The following is a 16,153-nucleotide window of genomic DNA, read 5'->3' as shown; positions in this document are numbered from 1 at the left end:
GAGCGGGTGACTGCGAGCCGCGAAGCGTGCACCGGCGTGGTTAACCCTCGATCCCGGGGCCTCTTCCGGCGGCAAAGATAACGAGGGTGCAGGGAGAGCGTCATGTGTCTCGCATGCAATTGAGCTCCAGATGATGTACCAGCTCGGATGACGACGCGCGCGGTCAGCGGCAATTGCAGTTTCAGTTTCAAACCAGCGGCGAGTGACGTTCAAGCGACATGTCGTCACGAGGCAGGTCGAGGCCCAGTGACACCGCTCCGCGCGACAAGCTGACGCCGTGTGCTTCGATCCTTACAGCGGAGCTCAGCAAACGAAGTGCCCATAAGTTGCACCAGCCAGAGACAGCGCAAGTGGCGGTGTAATGACGACGAAGCTGGAGTGGACGAGGCCGTGCGCATCGATCGGGGGTCCTGGAAAAAGAGATTGAGCTGTAGTCACCTCGGGATGTCCGACTCTTGTGGGTCCGCTGCCGATGACGCTCCCTACATCAGCTGGACTCGATGGCACTCTCAGTCGGAGTTTGTGCTTGTGTGTGTGAGTATCCGGGGCATGGCGCGTAGTCAATAGACAAGCTCTGCAATCTCCAATCTCCGCTGCAATCTCCTCTGGCCGTCGTCAAGTCGCCAGATTTAGATTGGATGACGCAGCGCCGGGACGAGCTGGACGGCGCACGCCGTCCCGGGCCTTGCCACCGAGCTTGAGCCAAAGAGACGTTGCTTTTGGGGTGTTGTGGCAGTACGGGCATCGCTCGCCGCCGTGGCAGGTACTTATCCAGCGCAACTGGCCAAGGCTCGCCCAAGCACTCACCATGCTCGCTCTCACCCTCCTCGCCCTCACCCCCGCCCTCGCGCTCAACTGGGGCGACCGCTGCGGTCCGTGGCGCACCCAGACTACGCTGACAGTGCAGAGACCTGGGGGTACGGCGTGTGCGAGTGGGACGCCACTTGCGGCGCCGTCAGCGGCGTCAGCGCGCCCGGCTACTGCCCCGGCCTGCCCGACGAAGTCAAGTGCTGCTACAAGATGGGCTGCATGCCCCCCGGCGCGTGCCCCACGACCATCCGGTACGGCGAGTGTCCCGGCGGAGCAGACAACGTCATGTGCGAGGGGTACTGGGCCTGGTGTGGCCACCCCGACCTCTGCCGCGGTACTGAGGCGGTTGTGCTCGATGGCTTTTGTCCCGGCGGCGAGGACAACAAGCTCTGCAGGGCGAGGATTTGAGGCGCCGAGAGTGAATGCAGCCTGTGCAGATGTTGAGGCGTTAGGTATCAGCGGGTCAGTGGCCCCGGCCCCACACTTGACTGCTAACCCTACATCCGATAGTCTATGATGATGCTCGCGCCACGGCCCGTTTACTTGTCGTTGGGGTGGGGCGGCCGGATGTGGGGGTAGATCTTTCCGGGGTTGAAGAGGTTGTGGGGGTCGATTGTGCGCTTGACCGTCTCCATGAGGTTGACGGTGCCCTCGCCGAGCTCGGTGTCGAGGTACTCGATCTTGCCGATACCGACACCGTGCTCGCCCGTGCAGGTGCCGCCGAGGCGGATGGCGCGCTCGACCATGTCGTGCACGGCCTCCTTGACGCGGTGGAGCTCGTCGTCGTTGGAGAAGAGGGCGAGCGAGTGCACGTTGCCGTCGCCGACGTGGCCAAAGTGGCACGCCTCGAGGCCGCGCTTCTCAAAGTCCTCGGACGTCTCCTGCACCAGGCGCGGGAGCTTGGAGATGGGCACACAGACGTCGGTCGTCCACACGCGGCCGTCGGGGCGGAGCGCGAGCACCGACCACAGCGCCGCCTTGCGGCCCTCCCACAGGTCGGCAGCCTCCTTGTCGGTGCGCGAGAACTCGAAGCCCTTGCCTCCGTGCTTGGCCGTGAGGTCCTTGACGGCCTTGGCCGTCTCCTTCATGATGGCTTCAGAGCTAGCGGGGGTCAGCTAAAGCGAGGGGGTGATCGTCACACAACGCACCCCTGGAACTTGAAGAAGAGCGTGTCCGTCTCGGGGTAGGACCTGCCAGCGAGGCCACCGAGGTTGATGGCGCGGATGGTGCGGCCGTCGAGGTACTCGACGCACTCTTGGGTGGGGGTCAGCGGTGTGGTTTTGGTGGGGTGCGGCTACTACTCACGAACAGGGTAGCCCTCGTTGACAACCTCGGTGGCAGCACGGACAGCCTCCTCGACGCTGGGGAAGTTGACGACGGCGACCTTGGTAGGCAGGGCGGGGGCGAGGCGGATCGTCGCCTCGGTAATGATACCGAGCGAGCCCTCGGCGCCGATGAACAGCTTGGTCGCGTCCCAGCCAGCGCTCGACTTGCGCGCGTTGGAGCGAGTCTTGATGACCTCGCCGGTGGGGAGCACAACAGTGAAGTTGATGAACCACTCGGCCTTGGCAGTGCCGTAGCGGACGGCGTTGGTGCCCGAGCAGCCGGTACCGGCCATGCCGCCGATCGTGGCACCAGGTCCGGGGTCGAGAGGGAAGAAGAGCTTGACGCCGTCCTTCTTGAGCTGCTCGTTGAACTCGTCCCACTTGACACCGGCCTGGACAACGGCCTCGCCGTCAGCGACGCTCAAGCTGAGCACCTTGTCGAGACGCGAGAGGTCGATAGAGATACCGCCGTAAGGCTGAGGGCGTTAGCAATCGGCTGCTTGGCTATCTCATCCGCTCACAGAGCTGTAGTGCCCCTCCAACGAGGTACCGCCCGCGAAGGGCGTGATGGGGACGCGGAACTTTTGCGCAATGCGGACAAGGTCCTGAACCTCGGACGTCGAGTCAACCCAGACGACGACGGTCGGGCGGTGCGCCTCGTGGTACGACCAGTCCGAGATGCCGTGCGTGTTGAGGTCGTCCTCGTCCGTGCTCACGCTGTCGGCCTTTCCGCGCGACTTCCACAGCTCCTGGATCTCGGCAATGGCGGCGTGGTAGGCCGCGGGGTTGCCATACTTTGGCTGGTTGAGGTCCTGGAGCCTGATGGCCACCTGCGAGTCGATGAGGGTGGGTGCGAACGCAGGCTGGACAAATGTGCTGGCAATGGCAAAGCCGGCGGCTCCAGCGCTGAGAATGAGCGCGACGTTCAGGAGGGCCGTGACGCCCGCGAGCGACTTGCGGGCCTTTGCCTGCTCAGCAGGGGTAGGGCCGCCGGCCTGGGTCGACTGGAAGCGGAACGCCTGGCGGGCATGGAGGCGAGGCGCGGTGCGGAGGCTGCTGGTGCTGGCGCTGGAGCGCACCGAAGCGCGCAGGGGGAGGGCTGCACGAGAAAACATTATTTTGGAGAGAGATGGAGGAGAAGTAAGCAAACGTCGCCCTTGCGCTTGCGCCTTATGGGGAGTGAGCTCGTCATGAAGCCAGCCGCGGCAGACCCGCGGTTCGGTTCAGATACCGAGAAACCGAGCGGAGCGGGTCTTGGCGCATAATTGGCCGAAACTGGGTGTGATTAGAAAAGTGAAGAGGGTTGATTAGAAAGTGATTTTAAACGGTCGAGGGTGGCGGGTGAGTGAGTGCACTTGCGGGGATTTGCGACGAAAACCGATTAGCGCCATACACGACATCGATTTTGGCGGGCTTGGCCGACAGACGCGCAGTGACTCAAGCCAGGTGCCGTCGCAACGTCGCTTGCGGCTTAGTAATGCACAGACCACGCGGAGCAGCAACATCAACGGCGTGATAGCGCGGTCGTGTGACGCCGTAGCGGGCAGCTGTGCCGCCGAGGAGCAAGTGCCGTCTGCACCGAGCCGACCTTCCTCTCGCGTCGTCTCTCGGAATCGCATTCCGGATTGCGAGCGAGCGGTTAATCAGTCAGACGATACGAGCTGTCGGGATCGGTCTCTCGATTCCAGAGGCCCGATTCTCGATATTCGGACTCGGGATGCCGTGTGCGGAGTGTGTGCGCGGGTGTAAGAGGTGATGCATGCGAGGGGGGATGAGTTGGAGGACGTTGTTGTCGATCCACAGTGGGGCCCACCGTAGACGACAGCGTAGAAATCACGTGACTCGTTTGTGAAAGTCAGGCACGTAACAGTGGCAGGGAAGACACACGGGCCAGACGCGTTCAAAGGTCAAAGGCAAGATCCGCGCGCGGCGGCGCTGGCTGACACCCACCCACACAAATCCAAATCGAGCCATGCATGCCTCCGTCGAGCCGCAACCGCCGCCGCCGCCACCATCACAATCCTGACGTGTGACAACGTCTCACTCGCTCTTACAGGTTGACGAAGACGGCTTGACTCTTCTCACTCTCGCATAGTCACTCTACCCCTCCACACACAATGACTACCCCCGCGCAGTCGGGCAACGGCGCCGCAGCCTCTGGCACCGTCGCCGTCACGACTGTCGTCGAGACCACCTCCGCCGTCGCGGCGCCTTCCTCGCCGCTCATTGGCGGCGCAATCACCGACACTGAAGACGACGGCACGACCGTCTTCGAACTCGTGCACGCGCTCCATACCGCCATTACGGCCGCCATCGACACCCCCATGACCTGGGAGGAGCTCAAGTCGCCCAGCGTCAACTACACGCTCGTCAAGCCCATTGTGCAGCAATTCATGCCGACCGAGGACGACGAAGACGACACGGACGCCGACTCGCTCGGCGGTGTCCTCTACGCCATCTTTGCCAACCGGTAAGCGACACCCTTAGATCGTGCTCATCCCCTTAGTGTCCAGTTCATCAACCTCGGCGAGGAAGATCTCTCGTGGGCCCCGCTCCAGAACTCGCGCGCGCTGTTCTGCGAGCTGCTCGCCAGTGAGTACCTCGAGGTCACCAACGCACGTTCTAACGCTTGTGCCAGTCAAGATCCTCCGCACGAGCCCCACGGTCCAAGACGAGGCCGAACTCTGCAGTGAGCTCGTGCGCACGTGGAGCGCGCTCGAAGGCGCGCCTGCCCGTGTCATCGCTTCACTGCATGACGGCGAGAAGCTCGTCAAGACGCGCACGTCGGCGCTCGACCTCGCGATTGTGTCAGGCTCAAAGAAGTTCCTCTCTCAGCCGCTCGTGCAGCACCTCATCACGCTCATCTACGACGGAGACCTCATTTACGCGCCTGTGTCGAGCAACGCTCTGATCGCCGACAACCTCTCGGTCCCGACTCCCGCTCGCCGCCGTCACACCCACCGTGCCACCACCAACACTGAGGAAGACGACGAGGAGGAGTGTAACCAACCAGTCGAGGTGTACGCCTACAACCCGTACAAGGCTGGCTGGCTCGACTACCAGCGTCTCAGAGTGCCCAAGTGGCGCCGTTGGATCGAGTTCCTCTCGCTTACCGCCCTCATCACGCTGTTCCTCCTGACCCTGTCGAGTGAGTCCAACCCTGTGGCTGGCACTGACCCGCAGCCCGCCGCGTTCGTCACCCGATTCACTTCACCAACGTCGAAATCCTCTTCATTGCGTACACGTTTGGCTTTATCCTCGACGAGTTTGCGGCTTCCAAGGAGCACGGTCTGTCCGTGTACCTGGCGTCCGTGTGGAACACTTTCGACCTGACCTTTATCGGCATCTTCCTCACCTACGTCTTCCTCCGCCTGAGATCGCTGTGGACGCACGACGCCTCGACAGCCGACCTCGGCTACGACATTCTGTCGCTCGGCGCGTGCATCCTGTTCCCGCGTCTTGCGTTCATTCTGATCCAGGACAATGTCGTGCTTCTCGCCCTCCGCGGCATGATCGCGACCTTCTTCGGCTTTATGGCGCTCATTGCGATCGCGTTCAGCGGCATCTTCTTCTGTCTCTGGACCATGGGCAAGGAGAACCCGCACATCAACACGGGCCGTATCTTCGGCCTCATGTTCTCGACGTGGTTTGGCGGCTCGTCGAGCGTCTTCGGGTTTGAGCGCGTGCGGCCCGAGGAGATCCACCCGACGCTCGGCCCCGGCGTGCTCTTCGCCTATGCGCTTCTCTGCGGTCTCTTCCTGGTGCCTATGCTCACGTCCCTCCTGTCGAACAAGTTCTCGGCGGTCAGGTCCAACGCCAACGAGGAGTACCTCTTCCAGCGTGTTGTCACGACCGTCGAGGGTGTCAAGTCGGACGCAATCTTCTCGTACCTGCCGCCGTTCAACATTGGTGCGCTCATCATCCTCCTTCCGCTCGGTGAATTCGCGAGCCCGCAGACGCTCCACCGTGTCAACGTCTTCCTCATCCGCCTGACGGTGAGTATGGATCGGCGTCCTGTTGTCCGCAGCCCACTGATGACGTCAGAACTTCCCTCTCCTGTTCCTCATCTCTGCGTACGAGCGCTCGCGCTACCGTGCGCTCCGCCGTGCCGTCCGCCTCGGTGAGCGCGGCGTGCACCCCGAGAAGAACAGCTGGACCGAGTGAGTAGTGATGGCGTATAGGTGGACCCGCCCTGACACGCGCAGCACCTTCCTTGGCGGTGGCGCCCAGAGTGTTATTACCGCTGCGTTCGAGGTTGCACCGCCCGTAGTCAAGCAGGAGTCGCCTACGTCTGCGAGCCCCACCAAGGCCGGTGCGGACGTCAAGCCTGGCAAGGACGTGCTTGGGTCTGCGGCCAAGAACGGCAAGAACAAGGCTGCGCCTCCGCCGCTGTCGCTCACGCCTTCCAAGGCCGTGAGCCACGGACTCGAGTCGCCTCTTGGCAGGCTGTTCCGCCAAGACCGCAGCAGTGCGGCGACGGTTACTGTCACTGCTGAGGAGTGGGCCGAGGTCCGCGACTCGCAGAAGCGCCTCGAGGAGATGCTTGAAAAGGTCCTCGCAGTTACCGGTGCTGCCAAGTAGGCTGGCTGCCCTGAGTGACCACCGCCCCACCGCCTTGCGGCGATTGAAGTTTCTCTCCCCTCTATCCCCCTCTCTCTTGTACATAGTTAATCTTTACGCCGACTTCACGACGTCATAACGTCAGTCATACGACCCCACTCCCCTCCGTAGCACGTCCGCATGCAACAATGTTTTCTGTGCTCTGCTCGGCCGTTCATTACTGGTATAATAGTCTAGTCTGCCAGTGCGTGTCTGCGTGTGCGTGCTTGCGTGTTTGCGTGTCTACACCTGGTCCAGAAAGATGGGATAGCTGTGGTCATTCGGGGCGTGGAGAGGCTAGTTTGCCTAGTTCTTGCCGGGGGGAGGGCCGGACGGGGGCGCGAAGTGGGTGGCTCCGGGGGGAGCGCCAGGCGGCGGGGCGTAGCTGTTGCCGGGGGGAGGACCGCTGGGGGGCTGGTACGAGTTGCCCTGGCCTGGGGGGGTTAGTGGTGGTGCCGGTGGTGGGAGTACGCAGCGGCGAGGCCAGCTGCGTGGGGCCTGGCCCGAGCTCGCAAAACTCACCGTAGATGGGCGGCGAGTCAACACCACCCTTGAGCTCGTTCTCCTTTGCCTGGTCGTACTCGTAGCCGTGCTCGACGTCCTGGCCGTCAGCGGCGCGCGAGTTGCCGTAGTAGCCCTGTGCGGCGCCGCCGGGCTGGTACGAGTTGGGGGGCGGGGCGGGGTTGCCGTAGGCCGAGTACGAGCCGTACACTCCCTGCGGGGGCGGGGGGTTGTTTGCGTACGGCACCGAGGGCTGGACCTGGTTTGTCGGCGGCGGGGGCGGCACGTAGTTTGCGTTGGCGCGCTGCATCTTTTTGCGGCGCATCACGCCGCACATGGCGAAGAGGAGGAGCACGACGACGGCCGCCGCGATTCCGATGCCGATGCGCGCGCCGAGCGAGAGGCGGTTGCAGCGGTAGGTACCTGGGGGTGTTAGCGGCGCCGCTGGGCGGGGCGGGGCGGCGGCTGGGGAGCGGCGCGTCGCTGCTCCGCTCCACAGCGGCGGAGGTGCCACTCACGGCCGGTGTAGCGGTCGCGGCACCAGGTAGCGGCGTCTGCGCCCTGGGCGCTGATGAGCGCGCCTGCGAGGGCGAGGGCGATTGCGGTGGACATGGTGGTGGGGGGGTGGATGGGGAGATGGAAAGATGCAAGATGTGCGCGATGTTGAGGATCGATCGGCACGGAGGGGGTGGATGGGCGGAGCGGCGGAGGGTGAGTCGCGCAGCACACGGCGCACGGCCCGAGGCGAGTCAGTGGCGACACCGGAAGCAAGTGGGGCTTGGCGCGGGGGCAAAAACGCAAGCGAGTGGCAAAAGTGGACGCGGACGCGAGTGTGCGAGTGTGGCGGCTTGTGGCACTTTGCACTGGCGTCACGTGATGCCGTCTTACTCGGCCCCCTCACTCACCGGGCACCAGGTGGTGCATGCACTAAGCCCATTCATGCTATTCACGCCACCACGCCCACCCCTGAGCGTGTAGCTGCAGCGTGCGGCGGAGTGCACGCAGCGGAGGAGACGCAGCGCTAAGCTACATTGGACGACGCCTCCTGAGCCAGTGATGTGGGCTGGGGCGGCGGGAGATCAGCGCGAGCTCGACGCGGGCCTGATGCCGAGAAGCGATTCCAAGTGAAGCTTCCAGTGCAAGCTCGAGCAGCGCGCAAGCTTGCCCGATCCGACGATGCACGCATGCACGCAGCACACCGGCTCATGCTCGCCGCCGTCCCACGCCCGCCAGCCGAGCCGGCTACGCCGGCTGCCATGCTGGCACCGCTGCTGCGAATGAATCGCCTTACGGCGTCAAGATAGGCGATGCGCCTCATGACGACAATGGCAATGTTCAGGGCGGGCGTGGCCACGACCCACAGTGCTGGGCCAGCCAAGCTGTGTGAGCTGCCTCCCCAGCCGCCGCCCCCGCCGCCGCGCCCAGCTTATCTGTCTGGTTGCCATGCCACGGCGCTGGCCGGTGCAGCTCGTGCAGCCGGTGCCCCAGCCGCCCCAAGGCGTGGCCGATCTGTGCGCTGTGCTTGTGCGCGGCGTTGACGCCACGCCACTACGCTATGTGCGCCGCGCCCTGACGACATGAGATGGTGTGTGATCAGGCCCACCGGCTGCTGCTGCCCGACCACCTCCCACCTCCCCCGCTATAAAGGTCGAGAGCACGAGTCGACGTCGACGGCCCCCCACGACCATGTCCACCCCCTCGGCCTTCTCGAGCCTCAAGCGCCGCGTGACCAAGCACCACGGCGCGCACAAGCGCGTCAGCTCGGCCTCCTCGGCGGCCAGCACAATCTCCAGCGCGAGCAGCGCGAGCAGCGACGACGCCGCCCCGCCCGTCTCCTCCCTCCCCAAGCGGACCAGCTCGCTCGTCGACAGCGCGCCGCCCTCGCCCACACGGCTGAGCGACCACCCGCCCGTGCTCGACCGCCCGCCCGCCCTCCCCGCCCTCGAGGCCGACCTCGCCGCCTTCGCCCCCTCTCGGCCGGCGCCGCCGCCCCCGCCAGTCCCGCCGCGCACCGTCGCCCCAGGCCGCGCGCACATGCTCGCCCTGGCCCAGAGCTATGCCGCTGTCGCTGACGGAGCGGCCCCGGCGACTGGAAGCGCAGGCCTCACGGCCGTCATCGGGCGCCTGGCCGACCCGCGCCTCTCAGAGCGGCAGGCGCTCGCCCTCCTCCGGTCGTACCTCGACGGCGTGCACAGCGACGCATCGTACCGCCGCCGCCATGTGCCCAACTGGTACCGGGCGTAGCGTCGTCGACGGCCGACGCCAGCCGAGCCACCTTCCCTTCTCCTCATTGTAACATCCGGGGTGAGTGCTCGGGCGTGCCCGGCCCACACGCCCCCGCCGCAAACTAACCCCCCCAGCTTAGGACATTTGCTTCAGTGTATCCATACATGTTTTCGCATGCGCCGCGGCGCCCCGTCGTGTATGCACGGCGTTGAATTGGCGGTGCGTCAGCGGTGCAGCGGTGCAGCGGCGACTGTGGCTGCGGCGGCTGTGAGCGGGCAAGGCCATGCTCACCGCCACATGGCCTGCGTTCCCCGGCCGCCTTCCCCGGCGTCCACCTCATCGCCACCGTCCACTCGACTCGTCCACTCGCCCACGGCGCAGTCACCAGGCAGTCACGCCGGCGTGTGCGTGGCGGCCTGAGAGCGATCGCGCACAGGCTCAAAGGCGGTGGCCTGTGCTGAGATTGCATCGGCTTGGCGGGGCGTGGGTGGCAGAGCTCGCATTTCCCGATGCTGCGGTATGCCTTGACGCCGACGCTGCGGTATTTGTTCACACTGACTGGGGTATTGTTCTCCTCGATGCCGGCGCAAGTTGCACTGCTGCTTGGCGGCCGGCGGATCGCGCCGGATCGCGCCGGATCGATTCAAGGGCGGTGTGGATCGTGGCGGCGGATCTGGCAGGATCGTGTCGCACTGAGATCTCGCTTCAGCCGGCCGGCGGCGCATTCATGCTTGCCGTGTCACTGCGTCGCCGCCACCGTTACCACTGAGTTGCATGGGTTGCCGGGCGATCTACTCCGCGCTGCAAAGGCTGGTCACGGACTCGGCCTCGGTGCCACCAACGACGCGATTGATTCAGACCTGTCTGACTGCATTTGTTTCTTGCGGCCGCCTCCCCGGGCATCAATTCCGGGGGCCTCGTCGCAAGCGTCAGTCGCCGTCACCAGCGTCGCCCGTCGCCCGTCGCCCGGCTCACGGCTGGCCGGTTTGTGCCTGCACTATGAATGCAAACACGCCCGCCCGATGTATGCAAACACGAGCGCTAGACGACGCTTCGAAACGCGAGGGGTGGTAGTCGGTAGTCGCTCGCGTGAGGTTTCTCGGCGACGGTGGCCGAGGAGCGAGCAGGCGAGCGTAGTGTTGCGCCACGCGCCATTGGCGGGCGAGCCAGCGTGAGGCCGGTGAAGCCGAGTGCGTGAAGCCGAGTGCGTCGAGCTGTCGTGGTGTCGCAGCCCACCGACGCCACGCCAGACGCGTGCGTGCATGTAGGCTGACGTGGTGTCGACGCCACGTCCCCGGCAATGTACCGACGCGTCGGCATCTCGTACTGCGCGCTGCGCCGGGCGGGCGGGCGTGAAAACTGCCCGCGCTGCCCGCTCTCGTACACACGCGTCGGCGTAACATCACCCGCGGAGGTCTGCAACCGTAGCCCTCTGCACGCCTCACTACGACCTGCACGCACACGCCCGCCCACACCCCCCCACACATCTCCCCCTGGCTCGCGCGTCCATAGGCGCGTTGCACCTGCTGCATGCGGGCACGTGACGACGCTGCACGTCGCCGTTGGAACGGGCTAGCAGTGCGACAAGTCTCACCCCAGCCCGCCCAGCCTAGCGCGTTGGATTCGAATTGAAATGCTGCCCACGGCCGCCGCGGCGGCCATGGCCAACGCGTGGCGAGGTATTCCAACTTGGCGTGGCGTTGCCAGCGTTACTCCAACGATCCAACGCACGCGCCAGCGCATCGCCCGCCCGCCCACCGACAACCCCCGCAACGGCCGCAGCGTAAGCCAAGCGCCAACCGCATCAGCCAAGCTCTGCAGTTGGCAACGGCGTCAGCTGCCGTAAGACGCCGAAGGCGACGCGGGGAGGGTGGGCAGCTGACGCGGGGGGTTCCACCGCCCGCCGCCCAAGCCCGGCCGACAGGCCCAGAATATGCCGCCAGCAGGCGCCCCTGAAACGAGGACTGCCCCTCCCCTTGCCGCTGGGCTCGGGTCCCGCGCCTTGCCTGCCGCGCACGGGCCGCCTGGGCCATTGCGTTCTCGAACTTGCTAGTGCCCTGAGTGTTCCCTGAGTCCCTGCGGGCGGCGCCCTCGACTCTGGGGTAGTCGCTGCTTGCGGCCACGCGCGGCTCGAGCTGGGCTGAAAAATCGGGGTGGTCGTGATCCGGCGAGGCGAGCGGTGCATGGCGAGTCGATGGACAGCAGCGATATTAGAATCGGCGCCGCGACTCCTCTTCGCAATCACCACCACCACAATGGCAGCACTAGCACCACCACCACCACGGCCGCAGTCGCCCTACTCGCCGCTCAGCACGCTCATGTTCGACCTCGCAGCGGGCGACGACGAGCCGGCCCAGTGCCAGACCCCGCCCCTCTCGCCGCCGTGCCAGGCCATCCTGCTCGAGCAGCTGCGCGCCGCCGCCGCCGCCCGCCCAACGGGCGAGCTCGACCCCGAGGCCCTGCTCACCGCCGCGCTGGGGTCAACAGACGAGCGCAAGCCCGCCGCGCCCCTCCCGACGCTCACGCCGCTCGCGTCCCGCCGCCGCGTGTCGGCGCTCGTCATCACGACCCCGGCGCCCCTCTCCGCGTGCTACGGCACGACCGACGACCTCTCCCCGCCCCTGCCCCTGCCCTCGCCCTCGGATTCGGGCGCCTCGGCGTCCCCGCAGAGCGAGTACAGCGCCATGTTCCGCTCGGCCTCGCCCGAGTCGGACAGCTCCCCGTCCAGCGCGGGCCACGGGTTCAAGGTCGTCTCGGGGGCGCGCGCGCGCCGCAGCAACGAGGTGCCGCGCCCGCTCAGCCAGGCGCTGCCTACACTAGCTGAGGCTGGGCCGGCGCCGTCGCCGACAAAGCCAGCAGCACGGCGGCAGCCCCGCTCGATGGGCTCCATCTCGCGCCCGCCAGGGTTCAAGGCCGCCCTCGGCCTCTTCAAGCGCGGCAGCCAGCGCTCGACGACGCTGTGAGCGGTGCCCAAGCATCGACGACGCGAGCTGTGCTCGCTGTGCCCGCTGTGCTTGTCGCGACGACGCCGCCCGACCTTGGAGCCTACGCCGAACCCCACCCCACCCACCCTATCTGCGCGTACCGCGTACCGCAGTTGTCAAGCACGCGCCGCCCGTGCCCCAATGTACCTCACACGCGCCGTGACACCATCCCCACGCAACATTCCCACAGCCTAGCGCTGTCGTCATTGTATTCCATGGACTCTGCGGGGACAGACAGACAGACAGATATTGTACTAGACTAGCCTCGATGGCATTGTATGGAGTAGAATTGGTGGTTGTGGGGCGGCGAACGGTCGGCCAGTCGGCGTGGGGAAGTCAGTCACCAGTCACCACCGTGTCTCATCGTGGCGCGAGCCATGTTTCCCAGCGTGCAGCCCCATCCGAATTGATGCAGGCGCCGGATCGATCTTGTCACGCGTCAATGTGCACGACAGCAACGGGTGCGCCGACGGCCCGCATTGAATCGTGCGTGCCGTAAGTGTGACCGGCGTGTGCGTGTGCGTGGGGGGGTGGTCGTCGCGCGACCGTCACGGCGACATGGCGTGGCGTACATTGCTCTGTCTGCATCAGTCGCCGACGCGCGAGTCGGGCAGCGCAGACTTGCAAGCCCTGGCCGCTTCCGCCCGTCGCCCGAGGCAGGGCGTGGCGGTGGCCACGGCGCCACAGGGCCGAGTGCCGGCAGCCCAGGACGGGCGGCGCCGCCGCAGCGCACGCGAGCGAGCTCGGCGTAGGCTCGCAGGGCGACTCCGGCGACAAGATTGCCGACGCCGATGGGCTGAGTGCAAGTCGCGCGAGTCGCCTCGTGCCAAGTCCACTTGCTCAGCGCCACGGCTATTCCGGGCTGCAGGCTCGATGGCGCCGAGTGCTAGCTCGCCGGTCGCCCCGGATACACGGATACGCGGCGCTCTTCGTGTTGAGCAGCGCGAGGCAGGTCGAATCCCGCCCGTCTTCTGCGTCTCCTCGCCCTCGGTGCAGAGGGCGCGGGCGACTGAGCGGCGTTGTGAGCTTGGGCAGGCTGACGGCGCCGCCGCTGCCACCCAGCCCGGCCACGCCGCCGGCAGCCGCCTCGTGAGGCTACCGCCAGCGCCGACCCCACCGCCGCCTCGCGACCCGCTGCTGCCGGGCCACTGTCGACCCGACTGGACGTCAGTTGCATGACGAGGTTGCGGGCGCGGCCGCGGCTGACAAGGCGTGATTGCCGGCGGCATGCCAGTGCCGCGTGTGCCTCTGCCCTGGCGTTCTGCTTTTATCTCTGCCGTCTGCTCGGACTCGCCCTGCCGTACGTGTGCACGACGCCGTCATACTCCCCATACAGCGTCATGCGTCCTGATGCAATGTCGCGGTTGTCACCATCGCCACGGGGTGTGGCGTCACCCGCTGGGCGACTCGGCCGGCGGGTGAGGCTGGCGCCGGCTTGGGTGGCTGTCGCCAGGCTGCAGGTCCTCACCGGTCTGACGTCTAGGACAGCGCAGAGGGCTGCTGCGGGGTGGTGGTGCTACCACGGCCGGCCGTCGGTCGACTGGCCCAGTTGACTTTGGCAGCGACGCGCGACGACGACTCCGTGTGCCGGACCTCGTCGCCCCTCATCAAGCTGCGCTCTCCACCACGGCGGCCTCGTCCAATGGTGCAATGTCGCGCGATGGACCGCGACGCCGGTGCAGCTGCTTGCGCCGGTGCTGCTTGTGCCCCCTGGGGATAGATAATGCTCGGGGGGAGGAACGCGCCGCCCCACCCCCCCCCCCCCCCACCCACCATGCTGTCGTTCTCGGACAAGTCGTCGGAAAAGTCGGCGGAGACGCCGTCCGAAAAGGCGCAGAAGCTCAAGGACCGCTTTCGGGACAAGTACGAGGAGTTTGAGGCCACGAGCCCGGTGAGTCTGCCACCGTCCGCAGCTGACAACAAGCGCGAGCACGAGATCAACCTGACTAACTCGGACGCGGCCAGCGCCTTCACCTACCTCGCGGCCAAGGAGTAGGCCCAGGCCCGAGGCCAAGCTGATACCAGGTACAAGCTGTACACTGCCGACGCGCGGCGCCCCGGCGTGTCACAGCGCGACCGCATCATCCGCGAGATTGTCGGGCCGATCGTGGAGCGGGTGGGTGGCGGGGGAGGCTCTGCTGACGGCCAGGAGTTTACCCAGCGCAACCTGTACTACCTCGACAAGAAGACGGTGGTAGAGTACACGGTCAAGAATGTGGACAAGGTTGAGAAGAAGGTGCATAGGAGCACGTTGGTGGGCACGCGGCGCAAGGTGCTCAACCGGGTGTCGGAGACGTTGTTTGCGTAGTGGCGGAGGGGCCGGCCGAGAGTCTCATAGTAGTGGTCGTTTTGTAGCATAGCGATGCCGTCATCCGTCATCTGTCATCGGGTGCGTCCTACTTGACAAGACGGTCGCGAAGCCGAGGTGAAGGTCGAGACGGTCGAGGAGGGTGTCAAGTCGTGTCGCGAGTCGCGAACAGTCGGCACGAGCTTTGTCGTCGAAGGCTGAGTGGATCTTCGTGGCGCTCTTGCCGGCGGCATCGGGCGGTCTGTGCCGCCTCGCTCCCCCCTTCCCGCTCGTGCCAAGCGCTCGTGCTCGTCCTCGCGCCGCGCCGCGCCGCGCCGTGTGCGTGTATATCCAGATACTTGGCCTCGGCGTCGGCTCGGCTCACGGGCGGGGCAGATGGCGTCATGCGCGCTGCCAGCGATTCGCTGGGCGTGGCGCGTGGCGTGGCGAGGCGGCGGTCGATCCGACCCGAGCAGGCCGGCGGGCTCGGTGCGGGTGCCGGCTCGGTTCGTCTGCCGCATGCATGCGTGCGTGCGTGCGTGCGTGCGTGCGTGCGTGCGTGCGTGCGTGCGTCTATTACTAGTGCAGTGGGCAGCTTGGCGGCATAGTGTCGCTCTACGATAGTTGGCGTAGGTTTGGCCTGGTCAAACGACCAAACGACGCGACGGCCAAATAAGGTCGCCGTGGCCGTGTCTCGTGCCCCTCGTCCCTCGGTCCTCTTCTGCCCGAGCTGCACCGGCTGCACCCAGCAGCACTGTTTCAGCGCCCAGCCGCGTGCCTGTGCCAATGGTGTCATGTCGCGCGATCAGGGCGAGCCGGCGCCCACTGGCCACTCGACATAGATAACCCGGCCGCGGTGGGCCACCGCCCCCCAGGCAACATGGCAGACCAGTACAAGGACAAGTACGACACGTTTGAGCGCTCGTCGGTGGTGAGCTGCCCCCTCACCCCAGCCGCCCCTGCTCACGCCTGCAGCGAGACCGCGAGCTCAACCTCACCAACCACGACACGGCCAACGCCCTGTCGTACTGTGAGTGGCTTTTGCAGCAGGCGAGCCACCTGACACCCCAGTGGCGGCGAAAGAGTACGAGGCGTACACTGCCCACAATGGCAAGCACGGGAGCGTGTCCAAGCGCGACAAGGTCATCCGGGGGATCGTGGGCCCGATTGTCGACCGGGTGGGTTGGCGCGCTGGGCGCGGCTGACGAGGCAGGAGTTTACCGCCAAGAACCTGTACTTTCTCGACAAGAAGGCGGTGGTTGAGGCGACCGTGAGCAACGTCGAGCGGGCGGAGAAGGTGGTGTAGGGGGGGCCGTAGCGAGGCATGCATCGAGGCATGGGTAGCCCCGGCGAGTGCTCGGGTTGTCCGGTCGCCTCGAGCTTGATTTTGTACAGCAGCCCCAGTGTCACTTGGCCATGCC

At 65.9% G+C, this 16,153-nt stretch overlaps 8 protein-coding genes across 8 annotated transcripts; 6 read left to right on the top strand and 2 right to left on the bottom strand.

Moving 5' to 3' along the window:
* Positions 1 to 808: 808 nt before the first annotated feature.
* Positions 809 to 1,218, top strand: Q8F55_006251 (uncharacterized protein; the record flags this gene model as incomplete). Its single annotated transcript, XM_069354715.1, has 2 exons — positions 809 to 872; positions 908 to 1,218. 2 exons carry the CDS (start codon positions 809 to 811, stop codon positions 1,216 to 1,218), a joined length of 375 nt encoding a protein of 124 aa, XP_069206786.1.
* A 131-nt stretch (positions 1,219 to 1,349) lies between these two features.
* On the bottom strand, positions 1,350 to 3,250 carry DLD1 (D-lactate ferricytochrome c oxidoreductase; the record flags this gene model as incomplete). The annotated part of the gene is made up of 4 exons (XM_069354714.1): positions 1,350 to 1,911; positions 1,959 to 2,064; positions 2,116 to 2,611; positions 2,657 to 3,250. The coding sequence occupies 4 exons, from the start codon at positions 3,248 to 3,250 to the stop codon at positions 1,350 to 1,352; spliced, it is 1,758 nt and encodes a 585-aa protein (XP_069206785.1).
* A 1,002-nt stretch (positions 3,251 to 4,252) lies between these two features.
* Q8F55_006249 (uncharacterized protein) lies at positions 4,253 to 6,716 on the top strand (the record flags this gene model as incomplete). Its single annotated transcript, XM_069354713.1, has 6 exons — positions 4,253 to 4,605; positions 4,642 to 4,727; positions 4,774 to 5,283; positions 5,319 to 6,130; positions 6,180 to 6,295; positions 6,341 to 6,716. The coding sequence occupies 6 exons, from the start codon at positions 4,253 to 4,255 to the stop codon at positions 6,714 to 6,716; spliced, it is 2,253 nt and encodes a 750-aa protein (XP_069206784.1).
* A 324-nt stretch (positions 6,717 to 7,040) lies between these two features.
* Q8F55_006248 (uncharacterized protein) lies at positions 7,041 to 7,847 on the bottom strand (the record flags this gene model as incomplete). The annotated part of the gene is made up of 3 exons (XM_069354712.1): positions 7,041 to 7,168; positions 7,257 to 7,658; positions 7,754 to 7,847. The coding sequence occupies 3 exons, from the start codon at positions 7,845 to 7,847 to the stop codon at positions 7,041 to 7,043; spliced, it is 624 nt and encodes a 207-aa protein (XP_069206783.1).
* Positions 7,848 to 8,921: 1,074 nt separating this feature from the next.
* Q8F55_006247 (uncharacterized protein) lies at positions 8,922 to 9,479 on the top strand (the record flags this gene model as incomplete). The annotated part of the gene is made up of 1 exon (XM_069354711.1): positions 8,922 to 9,479. One exon carries the CDS (start codon positions 8,922 to 8,924, stop codon positions 9,477 to 9,479), a length of 558 nt encoding a protein of 185 aa, XP_069206782.1.
* A 2,237-nt stretch (positions 9,480 to 11,716) lies between these two features.
* On the top strand, positions 11,717 to 12,424 carry Q8F55_006246 (uncharacterized protein; the record flags this gene model as incomplete). Its single annotated transcript, XM_069354710.1, has 1 exon — positions 11,717 to 12,424. The coding sequence occupies one exon, from the start codon at positions 11,717 to 11,719 to the stop codon at positions 12,422 to 12,424; it is 708 nt and encodes a 235-aa protein (XP_069206781.1).
* A 1,795-nt stretch (positions 12,425 to 14,219) lies between these two features.
* On the top strand, positions 14,220 to 14,753 carry Q8F55_006245 (uncharacterized protein; the record flags this gene model as incomplete). The annotated part of the gene is made up of 4 exons (XM_069354709.1): positions 14,220 to 14,336; positions 14,370 to 14,437; positions 14,471 to 14,561; positions 14,595 to 14,753. 4 exons carry the CDS (start codon positions 14,220 to 14,222, stop codon positions 14,751 to 14,753), a joined length of 435 nt encoding a protein of 144 aa, XP_069206780.1.
* An 859-nt stretch (positions 14,754 to 15,612) lies between these two features.
* Positions 15,613 to 16,038, top strand: Q8F55_006244 (uncharacterized protein; the record flags this gene model as incomplete). Its single annotated transcript, XM_069354708.1, has 4 exons — positions 15,613 to 15,663; positions 15,708 to 15,762; positions 15,804 to 15,910; positions 15,946 to 16,038. The coding sequence occupies 4 exons, from the start codon at positions 15,613 to 15,615 to the stop codon at positions 16,036 to 16,038; spliced, it is 306 nt and encodes a 101-aa protein (XP_069206779.1).
* Positions 16,039 to 16,153: the final 115 nt, after the last annotated feature.

This window comes from Vanrija albida (genome assembly GCF_041260175.1).
Source record: "Vanrija albida strain AlHP1 chromosome Unknown contig_5, whole genome shotgun sequence".
NCBI lineage: Eukaryota > Fungi > Basidiomycota > Tremellomycetes > Trichosporonales > Trichosporonaceae > Vanrija > Vanrija albida.
Note: the sequence above shows the minus strand (reverse complement) of the source record. Positions and strands in the feature narration are given on the sequence as shown.